Raw genomic sequence first — 27,811 nt, forward strand, 5'->3', positions numbered from 1 at the left:
ATGTTTCTTCAAAGGTACTCTTTAACACCATCATGGACTACTTGCATTATGGTCTTGTGCATCCTGGATGTATGGACCACAGCCTGGCCGGCTGCCCAACAGTCCCAACCCCAGCTGCAGTCCCGCCGGTCCAGGCAGATGTCACCCCTGACCACCTCCACATCAGCGGGAAACCTGTCAGAGAGCGCGGAGAGCAAAGTGGAGCGCCTCGGCCAGGCGTTCAAGCGAAACGTCCGTGAGCTACGCGAGAAAAGCTCCTGCTTGGACCTGGTCTTCCTCGTGGACGAGTCGTCCAGCGTGGGGGCCAATAACTTTCTGAGCGAGCTGAGGTTCGTACGCAAGATGCTGTCCGACTTCCCGGTCGCGCCAGAGGACACGCGGGTTGCGTTGGTCACCTTCTCATCCAAGACCCATGTAGTGACGAGGGTGGACCACATCTCAGCGCCCAAGTCCCACCAGCACAAGTGCTCCCTGTTCAACCAGGAGATCCCGGCCATCAACTACAGAGGAGGGGGCACCTACACGAAAGGAGCCTTCCAGAGGGCAGCGGTGAGTAACACCAAGTGATAAAATGAATATTAATGTCAGTGAGACGTGTGTCTAAATGTGCCTGCAGCTGTGCGTTAAAGTTGATTTAGCTTCTTCATTTTCTTCGCATCTTAATAATGAATCTGAGCTTGCTTTTTAGAGACATTTGCTATATGTGTGACTGCACTGTGTCTGAGTGTGTGAGTGTGCCTATCAGTTAGTCTGCAGCCTGCCGTGTGTGCAGGGAGTGATTGTGGCTTAGTAAGGCTGATGTTAATGAGGCCCAGCATGGCCTTGCTGCTGCTGCTCCCGCTTCCTCTAAATTACACACCAGCAGATAGCGAGGGGAAGCCACTTGCCGGCTAATTGTTCAGGAGTTTCCAGTGATAAAAATACAATTAAAAGCGAGCACAGACACACACAGATGCATGCACAAAAATTAACTGTATGCCTGTAACACTGAATAATGCTGATAGGTATGGAACAAAAAGCAAGACACACATAAGTCAGGTTAATATTTAGTTGTACTGTGCAGCGTGGGCTGTGTGTCTCAGATTACGCTTTCTGAGTATATGAATTGCTTCAGTGTTGCTGATAAGGTTTTTTCCAATAGTCCTTTTACCTAATTTCATTATTCCTGACAGCTTTGGCTCAAACAGAAGCCTTACAGGTTGTACGGCTGAATTTGTTGTGGAGGCAGGGATTTGGTGGTCATGTGGGATTACAAGGGGTCAGAATGTTAGCTTGTTTATGGTTTGTTGAATTGAGCTGCCTGACACCCAGCCGCATGTGCACACACACACACACACACACACACACACACACACTCAAACACACACTCAAACACAAATGCACTGAGGACATATGGCTCAGTTCATCCATCAAGTCCAAGCAGCCCAGCTGTGAAAGCTGTGTTGGTGGTATAGGGGCTGATCCTGTATAAACACACACACCTCAGCTCCTGCCTCAGATCTGCCTTCAGTTGGGACCTTTGTGAGGCACTGAGCTAAGCTACTCTCTCTTACTTTGCAGTCTGTTGATAGTTGTTGCATCCACACAGATAGAAAGACATCATGGCTTCATGACAAAAATGCAGAACAGACTGAATGGGTGCACTGGAATCATAAAACCCTCATACAGTCATGCGAAGAAACAGCTGATTGTCCACAGCATCAGCTGCTTTAAGTCAGTGATGTGGTGTTCAATAAAAAGGTTGTTGAAGTGCACCAAAGACTGCGTCCATTCAGGCAAATAATAACCATCGGTATTCACAATAATATATTTAGAAACCCATCTGACTTTGATGCTACAGCAGCAACTTTCCATGAATGTATTGCAGATCAAAGGAACAATCACGTCAGCTAAGTTTTACAGACCAAAGGGGTAGGTAAGCTAGATCTTGGCAGTGCTACCCTTCACTCCATCCCTGTTTAAAGCTAATAGCCTTGGACCATATCCTCCGGCTTAGCGCTGAAAGCTTGGCCCTCAGGACAGGTTTTCAGCTCACCCTCCTTAGTTAAGTGCTGATAAGGAGGCCGCTGGCTGCGTCCCAGCTGCTAAAGACCACAACAATACCAAGAAAAGGCTTTGTGGGGGAACTTTAGTGCCTTATCATTATTCACAAACACTCAGAATGTTTTGGGTGATTTATCAAGTGATGTAGTAGTCTAAATCAGCCAAAGAAGGCATTAGTAAAAGGGCTTACTGCTGCTCAGGCTTCCAGAGATTGTTGTTTCAAGGTCTGATTAGAATAAAAGATTAAATTGATTTCTGCTATTCACTAATCATAGCCAACAAATACGCCTGTATTTCTTTCCAGTATATCTGCATGGTGAGAGTCCGACTTGAGCCATCTATGAGTAATGAGAGAGCTACGTGCAGCCGACACAGAGCTGAGATTTTTTGGAAAGATAGATGAGCCTAGCAGATATACAGGCCGAGACCCAGCACATCCACCGGTACTCCAGAAACCACCCCACACCTGACAGATTTGGTCTGACGTTTACTGTGTCTTCACATGGTCAAGGAAGTGATGTAAAAAAAAAACAAGAAAAAAAAAACAGGCCGTCTGTGATTTATCACCTGATCTCTGGGTTTTATCTTCTGAATCTGACTGGAAGGAGAAAAAAGGAGCGTTTGTCGTCTCTTTCCGTTCGCTGCATAAAAGATGGGTCTGCTAACACTAATCTACAAGGCGCATATCCGCCTGTCATCGTGTACCGACTGAACTGTCGGGCAACTGTCTGTGTGTGTTGGATTGGGAATTTTGCGGTGTGTGTGTGTGTGTGTGTGTGTGCGTGCGTCGGCATGTAATTAGTGATTTAGCACCTTTTGCTCGCACACATGCCTCCATGTGTTTGTTCTCCCCATACCCATCTGAGGCTTCGAGGGAAAATTAGGTGTGTGCGCAGGTCTGTGTGATGTGTGTGAACGTGTGCGTCTGTGTTTCAAAGAAAGTAAGAGAGAGAGAGGATAATTGATAATTGCAGTGTAATAATAATAATGCCATATTTTATTCCCTTGGCTGGTCTTGGCTGTTCTAAGTGCTGCAGAAAGCTGGGATCCATTAAAAGAGACATTTTTCCACCAGCCGTGCATGTAGAGACAGGGCTCTCCTCCAGCACTCCTCATATCTGTCTCTCTGCTGTCTCTTTGCTGTCTGTCTGTCTGCTGTCTCTTGTTTCACCTACTACATCATACAGTGAATCATCAGTGTATGTAGGTGCTAAAATGATCTGATTCAAGAGCGTCAGATTGTTTTTTTTCACATAGTTAGTGTTAAACTCCTACACAGTAAATGTGTAAACATAAACTTGAGAATACACAGAACGAGTAAGCAGCGTTTATATCTGTAGAGTGAGTAAAAAGAGGTATTATAGGCTGGTTATAGGTAAATATGTTGCTTAGCAATTCTCTAGCTCTCTCTTGGTGTCATACAGTCTTGGAACCTATTGGCTATTGTCTGTCAAAGGTTTAGCCTCTGTGTGTATCGGGCAGTTTTTCCTGGCTTCCGATGTTGCCAGCGGATATTCAGATAACAGATATAAGGGCCGAGACGTCCTCTTCTGCGCACTGGTCAGTGTTTACAGTCCAATTAAAAACCTTGACTTGACCTTGACAACTCATACGTTCATTCATTCATTCAAGCTTTACTTAAATCTCTGTGAGTCATTGAAAGCATGCCCTCATTTCCAATGACGTTAGACTACAGTTAAAGCAGAATAAGTACACAAAAATAGTGAACATGCAAAAAAAAGCTCAACATTTTGGCTAATCTCTGTAAACAGATTTCTGCATTTGAATGCAGATAAATAAAACAAAAAAGCAAATTAAAAGCTAAATCATCACGCTATAGCTGATGGGTTCAGCCATAGCATTTTGGCCAATGCGTTCCACCTCGTTTGTTTACCTGCATGCAAGCAAAGGCCACTCATGTGATTGGTCGATAAAAGGACTCATTTGCAGCTATCTGTTTATAAAGGGCTTGACAGAACACTTGAAATCCTGCATACGTTTCGCACCTCTGCATAGCTGGCCAGCGGCTGCTTAACGTGTTGGATTGTTGCTTTCGGAAAGTACCAAAAATTGTCGGACGCAGCCCCCTAGATTCCGCTTGGAAAGGGGATTTCCGACACTGTTGGATCTGCCATTACTTAGTTTGGAGCGCACTGGATTTTGGGTATCATTTGAAATCTTTCAATACCTGTGCCAATACTAATGAGTTCGAAACCCAGCCCCTTCTCTCCCTTAATATACTGATATAAACCAGCACCATCATTCTGTGTCTGCGTGTTTGATATAATGTAGTCGGGGGTAAATGTCATATGCTGTGAGTTTATTAAGAGTGCGGCACTTTGTCATAATGATTCACAGTGTCTCATTTTAGGATCTGTCTCTCCTCAGCCTCGCCTCAGACATGATAACCTGGTAGCTGATGACATCACTCACCTCGCTGTAGTTTTCCAGTACTCCCATGACCGCCGTACAAAGGAGCTGATTGATGATTTTCAGTAAAGGCTTTCAGGCCCCTGAGGAATAACTACTGTACTATACCTGGGACAGAAGTAGTTCACATCACCTTCTCCAAGCGGAATCGTATTCCTTTCCTCTCTACTTACTGTAATTGCCCTGAAAAAGTCAATCCATTTTCCTGCTCTCTCTAGCTTCCATTTGATTTATTTTCCATGCATTTGCCTTTTACACGACCAAATATCTTCGAGGCAATATGGCTCCGAGCCTTTCATTTTATTCTATTGGTTGCTGGTAATCTTGTTGATCCAGGAGTTGAGGCTTTTTCCATTGTTGCATTTATTATAGCTTGCTTTGGATACGAGTGTCTGCTATAAAAATACAGGCAGAGGAACGGCTGTACGTAAAAAAAAAATCCTTGTCACCGCTTGTTTTTTGTCTCATCATCTGTCTTCATGCTGAAGATTCGCCTCTGGGTTGCCATGTGTTGCCAGATAAAACCCCCTCTCGCTCTCTGCAGGCAGGCCCGTCTTTGGCAAACAAACACAAGCGCTAAACTGGACTTGGCGGCTTCACTGTGTCAGTCTGCCTTCACAGTTGCATAAGACACAGACAGATGGGCAGCGTGTGAAGAGAGATGACGAGAGAAAAGGAGTGGGAGAAAGATGGAAGAATGACAGGAAAAAAGTAAGAAAGAGGGGAAAAAGCTTTGGGTCGAGGAACTGATTGAAAGAATGTGGCCTTTTCTGGTGGTTATCCACAGTAATGTTTTTACCTGACTGCTGGTTAGGCTCTGGCTGAAATCTGGGTCGAAACAGACTGCGGAGCAGTTTACTGGCGTTAGCCACTTAATAAAAGGAGCTTTCTGCTCAGCCAGCCGGTGTGTTTCTGGGACTGAAATCTGTATAAGTTGGACTAGCAGGTGGGTTATTTTCCTCTGCTTCTCAGTGAAAAGTTCCAGTGACTCCTAAAGTGCCCGACGTACCAGGAAAACACGCAAGTTCATGCTCTTTATTCACACACACACACACACACACACACACACACACGTTTATGGACCAGCTGCATGTCTTTACATGGTTGTCATCTTATAAGTCAGAGAGGTCATGTTATAGGCTGTAAACTGGAACGCATGCATGAGAATGTACAGTATGTGCTAGCATTTATCGACATTGTGCTTGTGTCCTCAGCACAGAGCTCTAGACTTGTAAATCCAACCCAAATCTCACAAACTCTTCTTCTTTTGCATGATTTTAGCCCTGCAAAAGCATCCACATGGATTTAGCCCACAGTCTCGCCGACTTCAAACCTTGTAAACAAGTGCTTTAATTTAAATCGTCAGCGAAGACGGAAAATGAAGCATAATGCAACTGCAAGTTCCAGGTCTCACCTGGTAGTATTCAGAAACACATTGTGCTGGATAGCTCAGGAGAAATGTGACAGCATGTTTTTCCAGTTCGAAGACTCAGCCCACATTTGTCCATTAAAGTTTACAAACAGTCCAAGTTGACGGTTCAGAGAGGGAGAACACTTGTCAGTCACACTTCATACAGCTCCGCTTCAGATCATGCCTTTCTTTATTGAGCTTTGCCAGACCATAATAAGAGAAACAAATATTGAGGGCTAGGTTTGTGAGGCCCCCCGTCTCATTCCAGCAGGTCAACGCCGTTTCTTCCATTTCTCCCCATTTCATGCCTTTCCATCATGCTCCTCTCCAGAGCCGCAGACCTCCCCAGCAGAGTGTCAGGCGGGGGAACATCGCCGTCATCAGCGTTGACGCACTGCAGCCAAAATATGTGGTATTGTTTTTCAAAACATTGTCGATTAGATTAAATGAGGCTTGTGTAAGTTGCTTATATTTGGCCCGTGGAGATGTGCTGTAGAGATCCTGTTCATTCTTGGCCCGTCTGACACACGCGCCCACTCGCAGGCACACGCATTTACACTTGACGCCGAGCCTTTGCCTGAATTTCTGCATAACCGGTAATGAGATGTAGAGTGCAGCAAATTACGGTAGGAAATGAACACCATCCATCACCTGAATGCTGGAAAGTTTTGTCCATGGCGGGTGATTTTCAGCCTTTTCATTTCTAGAAAACATATTTGCTCGCTGGAGCGTTTTTTTTTTTTTTATTCGCCAGGCTGAGTCACAGGGCAAATTTTAAACAAGACAGTGGATTCTCACCAGCGCTAAACTGAAGCCAAAAACGTCACAATAAGAAACCTCCCTAAAGCAGGAGCACATGTATGACTGTGCACGACAGAAGAAGGGAAGACAAGAAAAAAAAAACGCAAGAAAAAGTTCCCACTGCGACAAATGAAAGCAAGGTGCACCTCTTTGATCCGGGCCCCAAGGCTGGACCCAGCCGTGATAAGATGATAAGCAAAGTCTCTGTTTCCTGCCACTTCCCGCCATCTCACCCTTCATCATTTCCTCCCCCTCAGTCCGTATATTCAGCCCCTCTGTCTCCTCCTCTGTATCAGAGGGCCTCCTGCAGGGTTGGATGAGGCTGAAGGATGGAGCAGACGCACCTACCGTCCAGAAGAGCCCTGATAAGACAGAGGCCAGACGGGAACGTCCACAGACACCACGGAACAGATTTCAAATGTCTGTCTGCAGTGGACTCTGGGTCACTACCATTATTGTATATAGCTCCTCATAAATCTGTGAAATGATTAATCAGGACTTTGAAGTGAGGCTTTAAAATACCACACATTGCAGGATGAGTGGTGGGAAGAGCAGTGCTGTTTCTGTCAGTGCTGCAGCAGAAAAATTCTCAGTTTTACCCTGTTTTAGTTTGTTTGCAGTTATCAGGTAGCATAAACATCATGTTTTATTCATTGAAGTGCTGAAGTTGGACAGCAGTGCCACTGTCAAGCAATGTAAATTCGACATGTGGCCCCTATTTGTAAGTTTTATAGGGTATCTATTCACCTACAAGTGATTTGTTTCCTTCTCCAGTTGCTTATTTGAAATAATTTTGGAAGCCTGAAGGAATAAAACAATCCAGTATTTCACATGCAAAGCGATCGTTAGCATTCTGGAAAGTAAACGTAATGCTTTGTAGCAGAATATATATGTTTCCTATCCCAGTAATCATGTGACGCTTGAGATTTATCTTGCGGCTCATTTGAACTTGGTTCTTGAATTTATGCTTCTTCTTGAACTTTTCCTTAAATGTTTTCTTTTAATAATGCCTGAAAATATCATTACATAACATATTGGTTTTGGAGAGCAGGTGCAACCCGAGAGTCCCAGTTTATTTAAAACCTACAAGATGATATATTTCAAATGTCATTTTCTTTTAAGCAGATAACTCAATATAACTCCCAGCGGTGGTCCATGACAACCTTTATGAATATATACAGTACATACATATGAAATATTAAAATATTTTTTTCTTAAAATGATGTAATTTTTACACACACACAGTCTTGCACACACTTTACTGCATGTTCACCTGGCGCCTGTGCTCAGGTTGTAGTTGGAAAGCTATTCAGACACTGTCATGGTGATGGAGACAATAGACTCAACATGACTGCGCGTGCTGTAGTGTCTGTTCTAGTGTGTGCATCTGCGTGTCTGAGTGTGTGTTTGGGGTCTGGGAGGAAGAAATGCTTTAGTCTTAAGTTCTGCTCCTCTGGGCCTCTTCAAAACTGAATCATTCTGACGGAAATATTCTCCATTCTCTCCTTTCGCAACTTTGTCCGTCAACCTCAAGTATGCTTCACCGGGGCCCTGTGGAGCATTTTTCTCGCAAAATGCTTTGACAGAGCTGTATTTTGTCAGTATTGTCATTATTAATACTTCTGTTTGGAGGAGAAGAAACAGTGAGCTTTGAAGTTGATTTTTATTTCTTTTTTTTTTGTTTGATCACTCAAGCCAAACCATTTGGATGAAATCATTTTTTTCAAGCTGTTGAAATGTGAAAATTTGCTGCTTTCCTTTGTCTTTTTCGATGATTAGTACATTAAGCATCTTTAGGTTTGAGACTGTTAGTCAAACTGTGCTCTGGGAAATTTTTCTGGCATTTTTCACTGTTCTTATATATATATATATATAAATATTATTGATCGATTAAAATGATTAGAAGATTAATCGATGATGAAAATAGTTATTAGTTTTTAGTTAATAGATAGAGAACTTTGTGGATTTACAACTTGTTTTCGCTGCCCCCAAGTGGCCAAAAACTAAATTATTACAGGTTTAAAGATAAATACTTAACAATAACTAACAATTTGTGACTCTGTCCTATATGGTGGTTAAACTGCACTCTGCACTTTGCCTTTGTTACTTAACGGTGGCCTGTGCACTCTCCGTTATGTCTCTCGTCACACTCTGCTCACCCCTGCCCTCGACTCTGAAATGGATACCGAGTTTTTTCCAGAAACGGGGGCCTACTTTCCGACCTCTGAACGTCTAGAAGGACCCTGAGGCCTCCTCAGTCACCATTATCTCACACAAACACAGACAACGTGCAAGCTGGCCTGATGTAACTGACCTCATATGCAAACAAAGAAACTGAAATCAGGCTTAAAATAACGCAAGCATGATCAAATTTCAATAAATATGCAAAACTTGAATGCTTTTTGACACATTTTTGATCGCATTATTACATCTACAATAATTGGATCAATGAAGTCAACAGCTGTGCTTCAACTGATCCGTCCAGCAGCTGCCACCATGTATTGATAAGTTTGGACCCTTTGAATTCCCGGACTGTCACATATCTGTGGAGAAGTGTTGACAGACAGCCAGATAGGCCAGAGATATGCTGGCTGAGGTCAGCTGAGTTCAGTGGTCATGGCAACAAGGTCCATCTGCAGCTCACTGTAGTGCAGAAAAGCCCATAAGCGGTTGAACAAGGCTCAAATATGTGCAACCTGTGCAAGCTGGATGTTTAGAAAGACCTCTTTGAAATGGGCCCAAGTGCTGATGTACAATCTCTAAAACAGCACCACAGTTTGTTTCAATCTCTTTGTTCTGAGCCATTTTGTAATACATATCCCAAATGCTGGATATCTCATTTGGATCAAAACCTTTCAGTTCGACAGCAGAGGCGTTTTTGTTGCCCAATCCAAGGTCCCTGGCTTCCTCCAGCAACTCTCCAAGCATCCTGGTCCCATCTGTATTCACTACAGCAGCCACAGACTTGGCAACAGAAGACCAGACTATGTCCTTCAACCACCTCCTTTATCTTTCCTCGTCTTCTTTAGATCTTATTTTAAGAGATTGGCAATCTCGCCTCGTCAGGAACACCCGATGAGTCCAACACAAATTCAGGAAAAATCAAGTTCAGGTTTCACCTCATTTCCGAGAAAAGTCGGAGTGTTGATTGGGGAACAGTTTGAAAAACAAGCTGGTCCGATTAAGTTTCACACAATCCCACCTCATTTCTATCAATTTAGCGCACTTAACACACACATATACGTAGAGTGCATTCATTAGCCTGTGTTGAAGTGTTGAAAACCCCTTAGTTTGACAAGCTGATGCATATCAGCTTCCTGAAGGAGCTGGAAGCTGTTGGTGGCTTTGAATTGATGTGAAATGCATGGAGAGGATCTAAATCTTTGTTGGAACGGGTGCGTGAGTGCATCCATATGCACGTCGTCTGTGTGTTCACAGAAAATTTAGACAGCTTGAAAAGTTTTGCTGTCTGTCTGTTTGGAATTGTAAATTGAAAATAGCCCCAAAGCAGTCTTTGTTCAGTTATTCTAGACTTTGCTGAAAGGTTGTAAATTACCGCAGTTATTGCTGATCAAGTATTTGGCTCCTGCGAAAGCTGCTGAGTTTGTCGTTGCTGTTTTTTTGACTGCTGTTTGAATCAGACTGTCTGCTTTCCTCTGTCTCACTTCCTCAGCACCAGGTGATCGGTCCATCTGTCTCCCTCTTGCATTTCTCTCTGTTTGCAGTTTGTCTCCGCTCCCTCTGCGTCGCGCCAAATTCTCCCGCCTCGAGCGGTATGCTATGTCAGTGTATACAGTATGTGCTGGTTTGGATGCTGCAGAGGATGTCCCACTTGGCCTTGAACTACAGCTGCTGCAGTCAAATACTGGCCTTTGCTCCGGCCAAAACCAGCGACTCCAGTTAGAGAAAGAATTAGAGAATGAGGCGATTGAGGCCGCTGGAAACGACAGGGCGTATACAGTACGTGTGTGTAATGCATGTGTGTGTGAATTTGTTAATGCACTGATTCCACTTTGTTTGCCTCAAAGTCTGGTCTTGTCCAAGTACTTATCCAGTATCTCCTAACCATCTCCACTTAACTGAAATGCAAGGTTCATGCAGTGGTATATTCCTTGCAGGCTTTTGCTATCAGTAACTAAGAAACTGTATTTAATTTGGATTGGTCACATCTGACCGGTACACAATCTCTTTTAGTATTTAACAGATATCGAATTGATGTGTATGTGCATGCACATGCATGCATCCTGCTTTTTAATCCCCTGAGTTTGCATGTTCCTTGTCCTTTTATGCATGTATATCTAAACCAGAGAAACCGCAGTTTATTTGTATGGTTGAAAATGGGAAACACACCCAGATCCTTCGCTTTCTCCACACCGCAACCAGTCGCCGGGACAATCAATCAGCCAAATTCTCAGTGGAAATGACACTTATCAGAATCACTCTGTGACACTCTTTGTTTAGTGTCTTCAGTGTACGTGAGAAAGTGGGATTTACATAATGAATAAATGTGCAGAAATGTTGGAGAGGAAGAGGAGTGGCGAACATTTCTTTTTGTGGCTTTTTTTCCTTCAAGGTGCTTGTTCTCCAGTTTTCTCCTGGTACATAAATCAGGAGTGAGATATGTTGCCAGAGGGGAAATTACCACCCACCACTTCGTCTTTCAACCCAGGCCAAAGAGAACTTATTCTCTTGCTACTTTCAACACTTAAGTCACAATTATCCTCTGCACCTTTTTTTTTTTTTTTCACTCCTTTCAGGAACATGGGGAACTGGAGCTCAGCGCAGGCAGGTGACTGGAGAGGGCAGTCTGTACACTTCCCGGCTCTGTAAAACACGGATGTCATTAAACCCCTCTCAATGGACACAACTGTAATATCAGACCTCCCTGCATTGGCCCTACGCATCCGTCACTGTTTCATTTTGTGCGTTTTACCCCTACATTTAATTGCTCCTCTGAGATAAGGTTTTTAATTTAATAGCTGCAGAGAGGAAGAGTGCAAGTCCTGTCGTAAAAACCAGATCTGCAGAGTGGGGAGTCTCCAGGAGCTGCTGGTAGCTTATAAGGTGGATTTCACCACTTCAGCCACCACTGGGCACTCATATATATACGCATCCAGACATCTGTGCACAGGCTGTGATTCTGTTCTATGGAAAAAGTAGAATTTTATAAACTAATTTTCATGCTTGGATGACATTTCTTTCTTTTTTTCACCCAAACTGAACTCATAATGAGTTATGAGTTTCGCCTTTGCCAATCAACAGTATCAGGCGGTATCTGTCCAGTCAACGTCACTTTCAGTCGATGGAGATTCTACAGTAGCAGTTGGTAGGAGCAGTTAATGTTGGTCATGTTGGTCAGAGAAATATATTGCACTTTAAGAGGCAGAGTAAGAGTTGCCGGCCTGCAACAGCAACTTTTGGGGCAATTTAAACAACTTTCTTGAAGACACAAACCACGTTTCTCTTTATTTCACAGCACACATTTCAACTTTTCAACACAGGAAAATTTCAGGTGTGAATAATAGCATGAATAATGCTAACGATGCACAGTACCATGGATTGGAACTCTTAACTGACAGCCTCAATTAATGCTATTAATTACCCCCCTGCTCTTCCTGCTATAACCGCTCATACTATCTTCTGTGAAAATGGTCAATTATGCATTGATAGAAATTGGCCAAACATTGCTTAAAATTAGCTTCACCATTGAATGCAAAAAAAAGTATCTATAGCTTTACACTCTTTAGTCAGCCAGATACACACACATGTGAACGCTCACTATCCTGCACACATCATACTCACTCTCTTAACCTCACACCCTGTTCTTTCCACTCAGTGTGCATTCATGCAGGCACGCACACACCTATGCACAGATTCCCTCTTACTTAAAATACTGCTCAGCGATTGATAGGTGCTGCTGACACCAGCCTTGCGGAGCTCTATGCGTGTGTGAGTGTGTGAAAGCGATAAATGAAAGGCAAGGGGGTGAGATGGAGGGAAATTCAGACAGGAGTGGTGAGGAGGCTTTGAGGGATAATACTCGCCAGGGGTCAAAGGTCAGGGAGGCGTCAGCGAGGACAGGAACTGACTGTCAGCAACTTTAGAGGCATGACTTTAAATGCCACGATCAACATGAATATCATTAGAAAACAGTGGTTTCTTGATGTCACTGGAAAATGTGTGTTTCCATTAGGCCACTGTGCTGTGGAAACCATGGTTCTTTTAAAATTAGATTGTCTGGCACATATTTTTTTGGATGATTTTTTTTTTTCGGTGTGTTGAATCAAGCCTGACAAATACTGGATTTTGAAATCTGATTCCAGTATTAATGTTTGAGACTTGACATGATCTTGCTCAGCGAATGGGGTGAGCCTGTTGTCATGGAAATGTTTGCAGTTTTATGACCACTTTAAGGAGTTCTTGTCCATGTTAACAAAAACTTAAGACTGAAAATTGATTCTTGACCTTGGAAACTGACGCTGACAAAACAGTCTCACCTCAAAGTCCATTTAGTAGCAGTTCTAGAGCTTTTGAACTTGTCAGTCATCCTCAGTTGATGGAACATGCAGTTCTTATGGAAATGTTGCTGATCAAATGTTTGACTGGGTACTTAAAGGCCTTTGCATGGTTAAATTCAAAAGAAAAAATTAAATTGGACAGAACTGCGAACACGTGCTGAGTAAGACGTTGTAGAATTGAAAAATAAACTTGTCAGTGCTCTGGTGGACAAAATGGGTACTGACAACAAAATCTTTGGCCTATCTGTGCTGCAATGTTAATGAAACGGGCTGATGATATCTGCCATGTCAGTGTTTGCATTGGCCGCTAATGCTGAATGACAAATATGCATTTCCATTGAAGACATAAGCGTTTAATGAGCACACTTGAATTTTTCATCTCGTTGCTACAAATCAATCACGTCCCTCCGAAGTGCCGCTCCGTGCTCACAAAACAGTCAAGTCCACAGCTTTGTGATTAAAGACACAAATCACACAAATTCTTTAAGCATATGGATTTACTTTGGCATCTTGAGATTAGGATTTACCAAAAGCGTCATACATTGGCACCTGAAGAAACCAAAACTATTTCGAAGAGCCAGTAGTGGCAAACTAAATAACATGTTTTTATGGGCTAAGGCTTGTAGGTCTATTAGTAAACCACTTGCTATGTTGAGGTTAGAGTTTGAGAGTGCCAGATTCCATTGGGTTGTTTTCTTTGGGGAGTGAATGTGTACGTGTTTGTCTGACTGTATGTCTGTGTGAATTACCATAAGTAGGTAATTGGTACATGTATATCAACCCACATGTATGCCTACATCTAGTTGTCTTTGTTTGTGTGCTTTTTATGGGATTTTTTTTTCACATTCTCCAGGTCCAATTGTGAAAGAATTTACTTTCTGGAGTGTTTTCAGCCTCAGTAAGAAACCCTGTTCCAAGTAGTTGCCTAAATATAGAGACAAAATGTGCTCTCGCCTCAACTTTAATCAGTTCCTGTTTGAAATGTTGCGTGTTGGCAAGAAACCAGCCCCCCAGGACCTGATACAGATCACTCAAGTAATTTTCAGGAGTGAACGCAAAAGCGTACAAATATAATCCATTTCAATTCCGGATCCCCAGACATCAAACGCAGGTGTTTCCCAGCAACAGCATATTTATATTGGTGTTTTCGTTTTCCTGGAGAACAAGTGTGTGCAACATCATCACATGTTCCACATTTCCCTTGATTTATGGTGAGGAGAGAAATCCATGGCCAAGTCTATACAATCGCCTTGCAATTTTTAAATGACCTCCCACCCTCTACGTCCTCTTGATGTCTTGATGCTATGAGGTCTGATATGAATTATCCTACCAACGAGGGCAGCTTCCAGAACAAACAGGAGAATCAATAAATTGAAGCCTCTCCATGAATCTGCACTGCAAACACTGACGTCTCTCCAATTCCCTGTCATATTAGAGGAAATCTCCACCTCCAGCTGCTGCCAAGACAAATAAACCCCTCAGGAGAAGAAAGCAGGGGAGGACAGAAAGAGGAGAACATGGGGAAGAAATGCAACTACAGCAACAACCGTCAACATAACAAAGGAAAATGCTGCGTCCGTCTCCACAGTGCGGTCGAAGCTAAGTCTGGATGAGATGGGATACATTTTCATGGATGCTTTAAGCCAGCGACAGTCCCCAAATCGTTCCCTGCGTATAAGCACTTTCAGCACACCAGTCTGGAGTCAAGAAAAGCATCACGGTCCACCACACTATTGCCTTTGTTTATTTCAAAATCAGAGCTTGGCCTTCGAGATGATGCTGCGGTTGCTCCCTCTGTGCTTGGGCACTGAGGTAATGATCTCATGAATGTCACAAATATTACACAACTCTTGGGATTTCTTCCACTCTTAAATGTAATTCTGTTGAAAATGGATTTTTATGTCACATGGAGATGGTGTCCAGCAGAGCCACAATACAGTTAAGTAGCGGAGGATTTTCCAGCTGTCTAAAATATTGACGTGAAGTATCAGGTTTTGCTTTATTTATGGTGACCGTTCATGTAGGCATCAATCTGTCAGCGGAGAGGATTGATTCATTGAAGAAAACTTTTACTATGCAGTGACTCATACCAGCTACTTCTCGTTAAATTTGAAAGCAACAACAGTTTTCACCTTCTGGTTGCTCACAGGCATCCTGGAAAACATTTAAAGAAGAAATAAGTCCACCAGAAAATGAATCACGCCACTAAATCACAGAAAAAGTCCTGGACATTGCAGATTGATGATGCATAAAAATTCAGTTCAGAGGGTGAAAGTTTTCTTTAAAAAAATGGCCAAAGAGCATCATCTGATGGAATCTTCTGTATTTGCATACTCTTGCAGCAATAATGGCTATTAATGTAAGTTATAACTTACCTCTAGGCTGCCCTTTCTCCATTGAAGGGGCACCCCAGAGATCTCTTTATCATGTTTTCTCCACTGTAAAGACATCCTAGAGGGCTCTGCATCATGTTTTCTCCACTAGAGGGGCACGCAAAAGGGCCCTGCTTCACTTTTTCTCTACCGTTTTTCGCCACTGGAGGGGCAATGTAGAGGGCACGTCATCATGTTTTCTCCACTGGAGGGGCAATCTAGAGGGCACCTCTCGTTTTCTTTACTGGAAGGGCACCTTGCGCACTTCATCACATTTTCACCACTTTAATAGCAGCATAAAGGGCCCTTTCACATTTTTCTCTGCCCTCCCACCCCAGCCCCAAGTCAATGCCAGATATTAACCACACTGGTTTTCATCTGATTAAAATTGTGAAGGCTGCATAAAAACATATGATAATAAAATTAGCCAATAACCATACTATGCACTAAGTAAGATGCTTATACTATAAATACCTTCCATACTTGCTATATGCAGGCATACCGACAGAAACGAAACATATTTTATAAATATTGAAAATGTCAAACATGCCATTAATATAGAAAACAAAATAAGATAGATATAAATAACCTAATACAAGACACAAGGCAGATTGCCAAGCCAGTCTGACCCCACCGTCGTCCAACTGGCACTCACACTGTAACTGCTCTTGTTACTCCCCCCTGCCCACTCAATCAAACCAGCTTTCCTCGTCCAATTACCCAGAATGCCATGTCCGATTGGAACACGGTCAGTGGCTAAAATGTTCCTCCCAGCGCTTCGTTCCGCCAGCACAACACAGCGACCAGTTGGGGGGATAATTGAATGAGTTTCTCATTTGCCATCCAAGATAGCCTTTCCCCTTGGCATCACATTGTGGAATTAGCTTCTCTCTTTCTCGCCGTGTCTCTCCCCCTCTCGTCCTTCCTGGTTGAGTTGTTGAGTTTGATGAATGGTGTTGTGACAGAAACCGCCAAGCTAACACACACAGCCGGTCCAGACTACCGTGTCTGGCAGTTAACTGACAGTCCGCGCTCTCCTCTCCAACACTTTGGATGCCTTTGCACTTGTGAGTCAAAGTGAGCTTAGTTTGGGCCTGCTTACAAATCCACATTACACAGTGCAGACTTTAGTGAAGACTTTTAAATCATTAGGTAGTGGTAAGTAAGTCAGTGGTTGCCAAATTGGGAGCAATTTACTGTAATGGCTCTCCTGTTCTAGGAATAGTTTTCCACCCCTAAAATTTTGCCAACTACACCCCAGACAGGTTAACAATTATCTATGTAGTCTTTATGTAACTTCAAAAACAACTCCTGTGGTTTTGGGAACCTTCACTTTTAGGCACAATGATTGATGAGTAATCATCTCTTAAAATATTGTGCTTCCTAAAGTACAGATAGCTACAAAACAAAATGTATCTGGGATTCGACGCCTCAAGGAGTTGATTGATATGTAGGTGATGTTGCAGGAACTGTGTGTTCACAGAGAAAGCAAAGCAAATTCTTCCCTTGCCTCGCTCAGCAGAGTTTGACTACGATCGCATCCAGCCATCAGATAAATCCATTTTTTAATCCCGAAAAGTTAAAAAAATAAACTCCTCTCCTCCTGCTGATATACTGGATCCGACAGTTGTGACTTTGGGTGCTGGAGCTTTCTGGAGAAGCCCCAGCTCTCTCCTCCAGAGCTCCCCCTCGTCTTGTTGAATCTTTCAAGCCACTCAGATACACGAAATTTTCATCATTTGCATATTCATGTGCATATAGAAATTTGCATTACTGGTGCGAAAAGATATAAATTTGTGTCTGTTCTTGTGTTTGCATTGACTTTGTATGTACTCATGCTACACATAAAAATTTGCTTCATGTTTGGTTTGAACACACCAGTAGGCTTATACATTGATCTTTTACTACTTGGAAGCAACACGTCTCCAAGTATCTGTTTCGGTGTATTTCCAGCTCATGCAATCACTCTGCAGTGTTGATAATAGACAGAAGCGACACACAGACACTGTCCGCTGGCTGCTTCGACTGTCGTTTCTGCAGAGTGTCATCCTGACAGGGTCCTTTGGTTGTGTGGCTGTCACTTCGTTTGCCACATGTGACTGTCGAGAAACAGCTGGATAACAGCACAGTGGGTTCAGCTGTCTTTACTTTACTGGTAGACAAGTAATTTACAATGGAAACTTTAAAATGCAACATTTGTGGGTTTGAATATTTTTGTCCACAAACAAACAATTGTGTAGACTTTACTGCAGACCGTCTCCCAAAGCATACTATACATGTTTATATAATACATCACAGGGAGCAACTCTTCACCTTGACTATTCTGACAATAGCTTCTTGTCATAGTGCAGTTGTGAGCATAGAGGATTTAAAACACGTTAGAACACAAAAAACTACTGTACAGTTTGGTTTTTCCACATTACCTCTGGAGGCAGTGCTTTTTGGCAGCCAGTCCTAAATCATGGGCGTTGATGCCCCGGCATGAGAAAGTTTCTGAAACTTGCTTTAGCAGGTAATGATATCCTACTTTGCCAAAGTAATTGACATGACATTTCTGAGATGGACTGTCTGCTCTATCTGAGGCAGGTTTCAAGTCTCTGCAAGTTGATTAACATGTAGCACACTGTCATGAACAGTAGCACACAGGCAGGAAATTAATCTAAAAACTTGATTGTAAGAACTTTCCTTTAAGGAATGTTTAGTGTAAAGTGTAAATATATATAGGCTAAAATGTGCATGTATGGCTCTTAAAATCCTGGGTGGCCCTTGTCAAAACCCGTGTCCTTTCCCTTACTGTGTGTGTCTCGTGGCTACACAAAACAAGAGCATGGAAAGTTTTGTGAAATAGTGAAACAGCGATGATGTAGCATTAAAGGCAAATCAGAAAGGCGACCAGTTCAGGAAAAAAAAAACATGTGCTCTACATGCCCTCTTAAGCCAGATCTCTCAGGATTCATTGTACCTTTTAAATGCCTCCTACTAGGTAATGAAAAATGTTGCGATTCTTGTGAGGCATACAATATATTAGGAACAAAAACAAGATGTTTGCGGCACAAAACATCATGGCATAACACTGATTCAAGCAGGAGATGATCGTTGCAAGTGACCTAGTTTATCTCTAATATCCAAATATCCCTTAGATGTTGCTCATTCATACCAAAGTTGAGTCTAGCGTCTGTAATTGTGTGTGCGTGTGTGCATGTTGTTCTGTCGGGCCCCTGCGGAGTTATTGTTGTTGTTCTTACCACCCAGGCCAAGAGCAGATAGCCTGTCAAAACAAGCGCTCTCACTTCCGAGCGATGGGGAGACAGCTTTCCGAACGGATGCAGTTGGGTCACTTTTTTTTTTTTATCCACTGTGGAATGCCTGCAAATAAAGTTTTTTTGTTTTTGGAAGGTGGATATCAAGGAAGTGAAAACCATCTAAGAGAATAACGAGCAGACTGGTGGTACAAGCTGTGGTGTGTACTTCAGTCTTTCAGTCAGACACAAGAAAAAACTTGAACTGAATGTAGTGACTGCAGATTAGCAGAACAACGTGCTATGTAGAACTGTTTCAACGTTTTGCCGTTTTTTTAATCTTCCACGAGTGTCTTTTTAAGTAGAATTCCATTGCCATTCGGAAACCTCAACATACCCTGTTAAAAAAATCAATATTAGACTTTATCAACCAACAGCAGCATCAATTTTTACATATACGATCATGCAGGCGACACATCCCGGTGTTGTAGCTTTTATCTGATCTGTGATCAGCTCAGCCACTGAGTGGTCTGTATGGGTTAGAGAGCATTGATGAGAGCACATAATTCATAAATGAAACGCATCCATGTGATAGTTCATTTTTTCTGTTGTAACCATGGTGATAAACGATTGAAGTGCACACATAATTTCTCTTTGGGCATTATTGGCAGTTTGCAAACAGCCTCAGGTGCGTTACCAGCAGCGTCTTGACTGGAGTAGCTGACCCTGATTTGCATGGGGCTTTGGAAAAACCCAGATAGATTGCAATCAGTACAGTATACATTACTCCTATTCTAATATGGACTTTGTATTTCTTTCAATGTCTTTCTTAAGGCTTTAGTCAGTGGAATACCCACTGTTACAAATGGAGAAAGAAACTAATCATTAACCAGCTTTTCTCAGAGCCAGGTGGGTTCGGGCTCTGATCAAAGTCACAGGAGGGGCTGACGAGAGGCCAGCAGTGTGTTGGAGATCGGGGGAGGGGGTTGGGGGTCCTCATTTGGCATTCAGAATAGCTGCCATGCATATATAAGCCTTTGATTAACAGCTGGGGTACCTTGGCACCTTCGTCAGCCCCTCAAGGTGTGGAAAGGTTTCCTAATGTCTTCTGCCAAATGCAACGAGGTGCCTGCTTTTGAAGTTCTAATCATACAAGCATCTGCTTGGAGATGGAGAGTCCGTCCGTTTTTCATCAGTGGACTGAAGGTTTTATTTATACGGTTTATTTATATTGTGGTTAATCAGTGGATTGAGTATGACAAGGGCATCTCACATATGGCTGGGTTTTGATCTGGTTCAAGTTTGTATCTGATTCCAACTTCGTAAAATAACCGGCTTTGTTAAGATGTTACGCATTTCTTATTGAATTCTTTGTTGGACTGTGTTCCTGTGTGTTTACTTTACTGTATGTGTGTGTGTGAATGTGATTCCACTGTATAAAAAACAGTAACCAGCCTCACATACAGAGCGCTCATCCCTCCCACTGTCTCTCTTGCTTCTTGGCAAAGTTCAAGGCCTTTTGGAGCTGAGATAGATTTGCTGCTCTTACCACTAATCCCTCCAGGCCTATTGGTCCCTTCGCTATCACCGCTGCTTTGACAGATATCGACGGCTCCAAACCAGATGCGCTTAAACTGTCCCATTGCTGTTGGCTTATTATCTCTTCTTTGGAGCGACGCCGGCATTGAAGTGTCAGCCAAGTGCATAATTGAAGAAATGCATGGGATGTACAGTGTGGAGACGCTTCAAGCTGACATCCAGCTGTTCAAGGTGTGCTCAGATGCATGTGCAGAATGAAATGAGTGGCATTTCTATCCGCTGCATTTGACGCGTCCTTATGCAAATCAGCATCTTTCAAGTTGAGTTCAAGGGTTTTCTGGAATAAATGAAATTGTTTTAATACTGCTGTTACTTTTAGCAAAAACATGTTTAAGACGCTAATCAAAATGCTGTCATCCATTGTTTTATGTAGCTTTTTACTTGGTTTAGGGAAGGCTTAACATTTTAAGAATTTATGCTCGTAAATAAATTACTTGCAGTTGCCATTATTTTTACAGCATGTTGGCTTCGTCTCAGACATGTCTGTTAACCTTTGAAGTTGAAATTCCCCCTTTTCTTTAATCTCTTTCTTTATCCCTCGGTTTTATCCCTGTGCTGTAATGATCAGAGAAAATGTGTTTCCATGAGTAAAAAACAGCTGGAGTTTAGACAATATTTCTAATGATTCTTTCATCACTCCCTGGACAGCTTCTTTTCTTATGCATATTGTACACAAGCACAGTACACACAGACAGCCTGCTTTCCTGCAGTCACCGTTGGCAGCATGTGTAATTGTTTTTATTTGTTAAATGCTATGTGTGCATCACTATTTGCTGCTTTGTGTGCTGCATGCCTTGAACAATAAGGTGCATGCAGAGAGTTCCACTGAAGGGGCAGCCCCTTCCCACACACTGGCTCCTGTGGTTGCCTTTATGTTAGTACTCTGACCTAAAGTATGTGGAGGCTATTCGGGAGGGTGTTATTAGTGGGTATGCATGCGTATGCTTCGTTTGGTGACATCTCCACAGTTGCTAACAGCAGCCACTGACTCACAGCTAACGTAGAAACCCCTGCAGCACAAAGGCACTCTGAGCAGTCGCCTAATAAAAGACAGAAACTCCCTTAAACACTTACTCGTGCAATATTAACACATAAATGAGAGACAGCTCAGCATACCAGCAAGTGTGCACACGTCGATTTGTTCACCGTTATTGCACTTTTGCATGAAAAGAGCTGAAATGTTAACACACAGATGCAAATATAGACAGCCGACAGGAGCTGTGGAGGACCAGGTAGGGCCCCTCTCTCCTGAATGCGGCAGCCTGACAGGGTGCACTGACAGCTGGGAACCGGAGCAGCAGGCGGCTGCCGGAGCTTTGAGGATCAGAGAAACAAGGCTCTCCCTCTCCTCCATTCTCTCTCGTTCCTCCTTTTTCCTCCCTCACTCCGCGAGCTCTGTAATTATGCCGCTCCTGCCAGAGCTGCTTAAAGTTTAGCCAATTAGACAATAAAGACCAGAGCTTTCTCTCCTGCTCCATTTCCCCTCCCTCGGTGGTCACACCCTTGCGTGTCTGTCACGTGTTGCCGTTACTCATACACCTCTTCCTTACACACACCCTTTGTTTCCCTCCTATTCTCTAATTCTTCAAGCTATGCCCATGACCTTTCCAGCTTTCAGTAAGTAAGTGAATATCTGTCCTGCTGACTTCATCTTGGCTCCCTCAGCTTCATCGATCTTTTTTATTTTCTCTCCGCCGTCTTGCTCCAACTCCTTGTTCTTTTCATCCATTGTTAAGTAGGTTTTATCTACATAACCTCTTAACCTCATTTAAAACACCCTCGCAGCAAACTTAGAGCTGTCAGCTCGGCCTCCACAGTAAAGCGAGCAGATGGCCTTGTTGGTTTTTTTTTTTTTTACTCCAGATGAAATAAAGATATGTTTCTCTGACTTTAATGTCCGGTCTAATTGTATGTGGTGGATTGTAAACGGTGGCTAAAGTTAGTTTGGGAACTGTAGCCGGTGTCTGGGGCGGACACAGCAGCCCGGTCTGCGTTGCCCAGTGTTCTCTGGTGGTTTGAGACCACTGGCAAGCAGCTGCGTAGTCTGTAGGAGAAATAATTACAATTGTAGAGCTCTCTCCTTCGTTTTTGTCGCTCCTCCCCACCGTGCCCTCGTTGCCTGTCTTGCTGATGTTGGGTTTTGAGGAACCCTAGAATTGAGGGCAGTTTTTAGTGGTTGTGTGTGACGTTCTTCGTTATTCAATTTAGTCATGTCACTAAAGCTGGAGCTTTGTTGGTGCCGTGGTGGTAGGCAGAGCAATGGGATGTGTGCATTTGAATGGTCAACCTTTGCAAAACAGCAACAACATGATTACTCTAAGACATAATTTTGTCTTGTTTGTTAGCTTAATGCTGCTGGTTGTTGCAATGTCGAAGAAGAACTATGTTCTTATTCAATCAAACCTGTACACTTTTTTTCAGTTTTTAGTCTCCTTTTGATTTCATTGTTTTATATCTTCACTTCTGAGTTTAAAGGAATAGTTTGGCATATTTGGATTGGCCCTTATTTTCACTCTTGCCAAGAGTTAGGTGAGAAGATTGTTGCCTCTGTCGTATCTGCAGTTCAGTATGAAGCTGGAGCCAGCAACATGAAGCCAAGCTAGGGAAAGCAGCTAGCCTGGCTCGCATAAAGCTCGCCAAGTCACATGTTAAAAAAGTGTTTTTATGGGAGTTACATGTCTAATTATTTCTTGCTCAAGCGCAGTGGCTTCCCTTTGGCGACGACAACACTCCAGGAAGTCGCTGTGCCCATTCAGGAAATAGTTCATCACGACCACAAGTTGTCGTTTTTACACTTGGTCACTTTGGTTGAGTTATGTTGTCATCAAAGTTCCTTTGAAAGTTATTCAACATGAAGAACGATTTGAGTTACTTTCTCACTTAATGAGTTTATGTTTTCTTCTCTCACAGCAAATCCTTCGTCACTCTCGTGCTAATGCCACCAAGGTCATTTTTCTGATCACCGACGGCTACTCTAACGGCGGGGACCCTCGGCCGGTGGCGGCAGCTCTGAGGGAACGCGGTGTTGAGATCTTCACCTTGGGTATCTGGCAGGGTAACATCAGGGAGCTTCACGACATGGCCTCGCAGCCCAAGGACCAGCACTGCTACCTGGTGCACAACTTTGCAGAGTTTGAGGCCCTGGCTCGCCGTGCGCTGCATGAAGGTATGACCTGACAGAGCAGCCAACCGTTTTTTGTTTTGTTTTTTTTTTGTCCAACAGCTTTTCTTAGATCTTTCCTTCTGTGACCTCACTTCGCAGCCTTAAAGACCCCTTTCCCACTTAACCAATTTTAGCTGCACAAGGGAGAGTTACATCAAATCCTGTGTTGTGGTAAATTGAAGTTGAAGCTGCGGCATCAACTCTGTCTCTTTGAAGCCTTAATGCTCCCATCAGTACTATTTGACCTGTAGCAATATTTCGTAAGTGAAGGTTTTGACCCTGTTAAAATCCAATGTTTACTTAAAAGGAAGCAGATACTATTTCAAATAGAATCTGACAACGTAAATTTCACGTAGTCTCTTATGTTATGTTCTGCCAGCAGCCATTAGGCCTCACTTCCATACAGACTGGACAGAGTTCAGAGGCTCTTTTCCCACACTTCAGGGGGACTTCCCACAATTTGGTGAAAAAAGGGATTCAGTCATGGCTTAAAAACGTTAAGGTATCACAGTTGACTACACCGCTGAGTGTGTAGAAAGCTATAAGTCATGCACTTGCAGACTGGATGTATGAACTCTCACACACAGCGTCTGAAATCCCAGACAGTAGGTGCAGTAGTAGAGATCAGCGAGACAGCGCAGGGATAAGGCCGTGAGAATGAAAGCCAACACACACCGTGCTATCATCTCCGCCTCCGGTCCGTCTGTCTTGAAGTCTGCCCAACACCTCTGCCTCCAAGCACACACTCTGGTTTTCAAACACGGGGCCACATGTTGAGCCACTGTCACTGGCCGTGAGTCAAATCCCAGAAATTACACCAGAGACGTCTCTCGTGTTCTGCCTTCCTGCTCTCTGAAGAAGGGGAAAAAAAGAGAGGAGCAGGTTGACTTTTAGAAACAACATTTTTGTTCTAGCCCAGCTTCAAAGCCAGATTTGGCCTCATCTCAACTCACAGCCCAATCCATTTCTTTTGCAAAGTGTAGCTCTAATTTATGGTCTTTTGTCGACTGCTGTGTTTCAGAGCAGTTTTTATACTGGGCGAAGAAGATACATCTGTTTGCCTTTCATCAGTTGTGCATGTGTGGCCTGCGGGTGCTGTGGATTCCTATTTATGTATGTCTGTGGTTAAGGTGTTTGCACTTTGTTCTCTGATTTTTTTTTTGAGCAAAGAATGTCAGGAGTCTGTGGAAAGCCTGTAGCCAATCCCAGTGACATACTGTTCAAACGCTGCCGACACACTGCGATAATACGCTCTTTAGATACACACAGTGAGATGAGGCTGGGAATAAACTCTCAAATTAAAGACTTTCAAATTTAAATTGTTGGATTGTTGATTCAGAACGTAAATCTGTGTTTTATTACACCATCATGATGTGAACACATTAAATGATCTGATGGCCAGGTGGTGTTGTCTGGTCCTACTGCAACCTGCACTTCCCTGTGTTTGTTTTCCACCCTCAGACCTCCCTACAGGCAGCTACATCCAGGAAGACCTGTCGCGCTGCTCCTCTCTGTGTGAAGCAGGCAGGGATTGCTGCGACCTGATGGCCAGCTGCAAGTGCGGCACGCACACCGGACAGTACGACTGCATCTGTGAGAAGGGATACTACGGCAAGGGTCTGCAGCACGAGTGCACAGGTAGGACAGATGGACGTATGCCAGGTCCCTGCCACATTTCAAGCACCTCGCCTGTTTCTCAGCTGTGTCAGCAAACTCTCAGACCAGCTTGTTTTCTCTTCTCTTTTGTCAGTTTATATCTTAATGGCAAAGAGCAGTGATGTAATGGTTAAAATTATCTGGAGGGCCCTGTGAGTTTGCCAGCATGTGAGGAGGGAGAATATTTCGTCTGTAAATCGCTAAAACAACATTAACATTGATTCTGTGCCAAATAAAACCCTGGACAAATTTACCCTTAGACTTGTTAAGTGGAACAAATGGAGGAGCTGGATCATCCCAAAATGCTTAACCTAAACCTGAGCAGCTAGCGTGTATGTTTGTGTGTATTCTTTCTGTGTGTTTATTTAGGGAGACGTATGGGTAAAAATCAGCTCTATCTTGTGTAACTGATGCATAAGATCTTACTAAAAATGATCATTCACAGCACTTTGTGAGTTGCTACTCATGTCCTCATGAACAGCAAAAAGTCCCTACACTTATCACTCCTCCTGACAGTCTAACTGGAGGAAGCATTTCAAAGCTACAACAGTGCTGGAATAGGCAGACAACCAACCCCAGTAAGAGGCTGCATCTGTGACATGTTTAACTTTGCTGTTCACCACTTTCCACAATCTGACTGACATTGTTTGTGCTCAGAGTTTGCAGCGCTCACACAAGATGTTCATGCCTCAGAGATTTCAAGTTCTTGAGAGCTTCTCTTCCTCTTGTCTCCTTTACCTGTCAGCGTCTCCTCCGAATCAGAGCCACTTGGCCTCGGGTCGCTGCTGATTGAAAGTTAAATAATCAGGCCGCCGACTTAACGCTGTGTCAGCTGTCCACAGGGCAGATCCCTATCAACAAACGCAGTAAAGTTCCGTAGAGGTGGAGCACTGAGACAGCAATGTGTTTACGTGTGTTCAGGACCTCGCTGGTCTCCCCTCAGCCCCGACTCGCAGCTGGACACACCACATCTCGCTGTCGACCTTCAGCTTCCTTCTTCAAATCACATCTCATACACACATTTCTAATTCCTATAATCTGTTTCATTTGTTGCCACTGTGGTTGCACACAAACTTCATTCTAGATAAGAGCATCAGCAAAAGCTGCATGTGTGTGTGTGTGTGTGTGTGTGTGTGTGTGTGTGTGTGTATACCGCAACAGTCAATCTTAGATGCAAGTGCAGGCATGTCCATGCATATATTAATGCAGCATACACACACACGGTGTTATTCCCTGGATTCATAAAATTATTCAGCTCTAACTTCAAGATTAATTTATTGAATGAAACAGTGTTCAGTGGAGAGTTAAACTATGGGATGTAGGAGGCCCTTCTCCCTCTTTCTTTCTCTTGAACACAAACATTTACATTCACCTTTCTTGTGAGCCCCTCAGATATCCTTTTAGGTATCATGATTTTTGTATTAAACTCAGAAAATAATGACATTACAGTGGAGCCTTACAGGTTCAATCAAAACTCATTTCTGTGTTTGGTTTTCTGCTTCAATCAGAAATAGCAGAAATGTGTAAATGAGAAGAACTTAGTTGACTTTAATGATCCCGAGACAGAAATGTTGGGTATGGCTTTGCTTAGTGGAGTTGATGAGGCAGTGGCTCTTCTTTATGTGGGGAAACCCTCAAATTGAGCTTTTAATTCTTTAGACAGGGGCCCCGTTGAAATGATAGATTAACTTTGTGGCAGCGCATTAATTTTGTTGCTTAAAATCAATCCACCCCTGCAGACAGTCAAGTTAAAACACTTGCCAGCAGCCTGTGTGGTGACACTTTAATTTGTGTTTTAATTTCCCTTTCTCTGGTCTGTTGAATCTCCCAAGTAACACACCATAATGTTGCTATTTGACGCAGGTGGTCTCCGTCATTTAGCTGTTAGGTTAAGGGTTGATACATTATTTTTACTGAATATGTAATCACCAAAGTCGCAGAGGAGCACGGCCGTCTGTGTGATTGTTGGAGAGCAGAAGGACTAACAGATGCACTGGCTGTGTGTGTGTGTGCGTCTGCGTTAAAGTAACTGTTGTGTTGAACCTCGGTCATGTGACGGCAGGTGAGAGGGAACAAGGGAGGTGCAGAAGAAACACTCGCACTAGAAATCTGGATAACAATCTGCTCTAACAATAGGAAACAATGGGCCATAATCCCGCTTGTATTTGCCCTTCAGGCTTTCCTCTCCGTACCCACATGTTTTCAATCCAGAATTAGATAACAGGCGGAGAAGGAGGGGGCGGAAAGGCCGTTTGAGTGACAGAGAAGTTTAAATATTTCAGATCAGAGTTTAAAAGTTGCTGGGAGAAAAGAAAGCAGCAGACGGAGGAGAATTTTCAAAGTGAGAGCCAAAGGAAAGGGCATCGGGGTCATCGTGCCAAAAAGCACGCCTCCCTAATCCTCATCAGATGTTGTCGAGACTGGAGCCCCACTCTGCTTATTAATCTGTTTTAATGGTTTAATTAATAGCAGAGAGCAGACTGCAGAGTTGGCTCTGCTGGCTGGAGGAAGGAAGGACACAGCGAGGCGCTGCAACCACAACTGACGACGGCTTCCTCTGTCTGTCTCATGGGAGACGG

The 27,811-nt window shown here is 43.3% G+C and overlaps 1 protein-coding gene across 1 annotated transcript in view; it reads left to right on the plus strand.

Annotated features, from left to right (window-relative positions):
- The window catches only part of svep1 (sushi, von Willebrand factor type A, EGF and pentraxin domain containing 1), an 86,818-nt gene continuing 59,007 nt past the window's right edge, over positions 1-27,811 (plus strand). Inside the window, exons 1-3 of the mRNA XM_041964488.1 lie at positions 1-549; positions 23,324-23,579; positions 25,038-25,214. Of these exons, the coding sequence (XP_041820422.1) occupies positions 1-549; positions 23,324-23,579; positions 25,038-25,214 (982 nt within the window). The remainder of the gene's footprint in view (positions 550-23,323; positions 23,580-25,037; positions 25,215-27,811) is intronic.

This window comes from Chelmon rostratus, chromosome 23 (genome assembly GCF_017976325.1).
Source record: "Chelmon rostratus isolate fCheRos1 chromosome 23, fCheRos1.pri, whole genome shotgun sequence".
Taxonomy (NCBI): domain Eukaryota; kingdom Metazoa; phylum Chordata; class Actinopteri; order Chaetodontiformes; family Chaetodontidae; genus Chelmon; species Chelmon rostratus.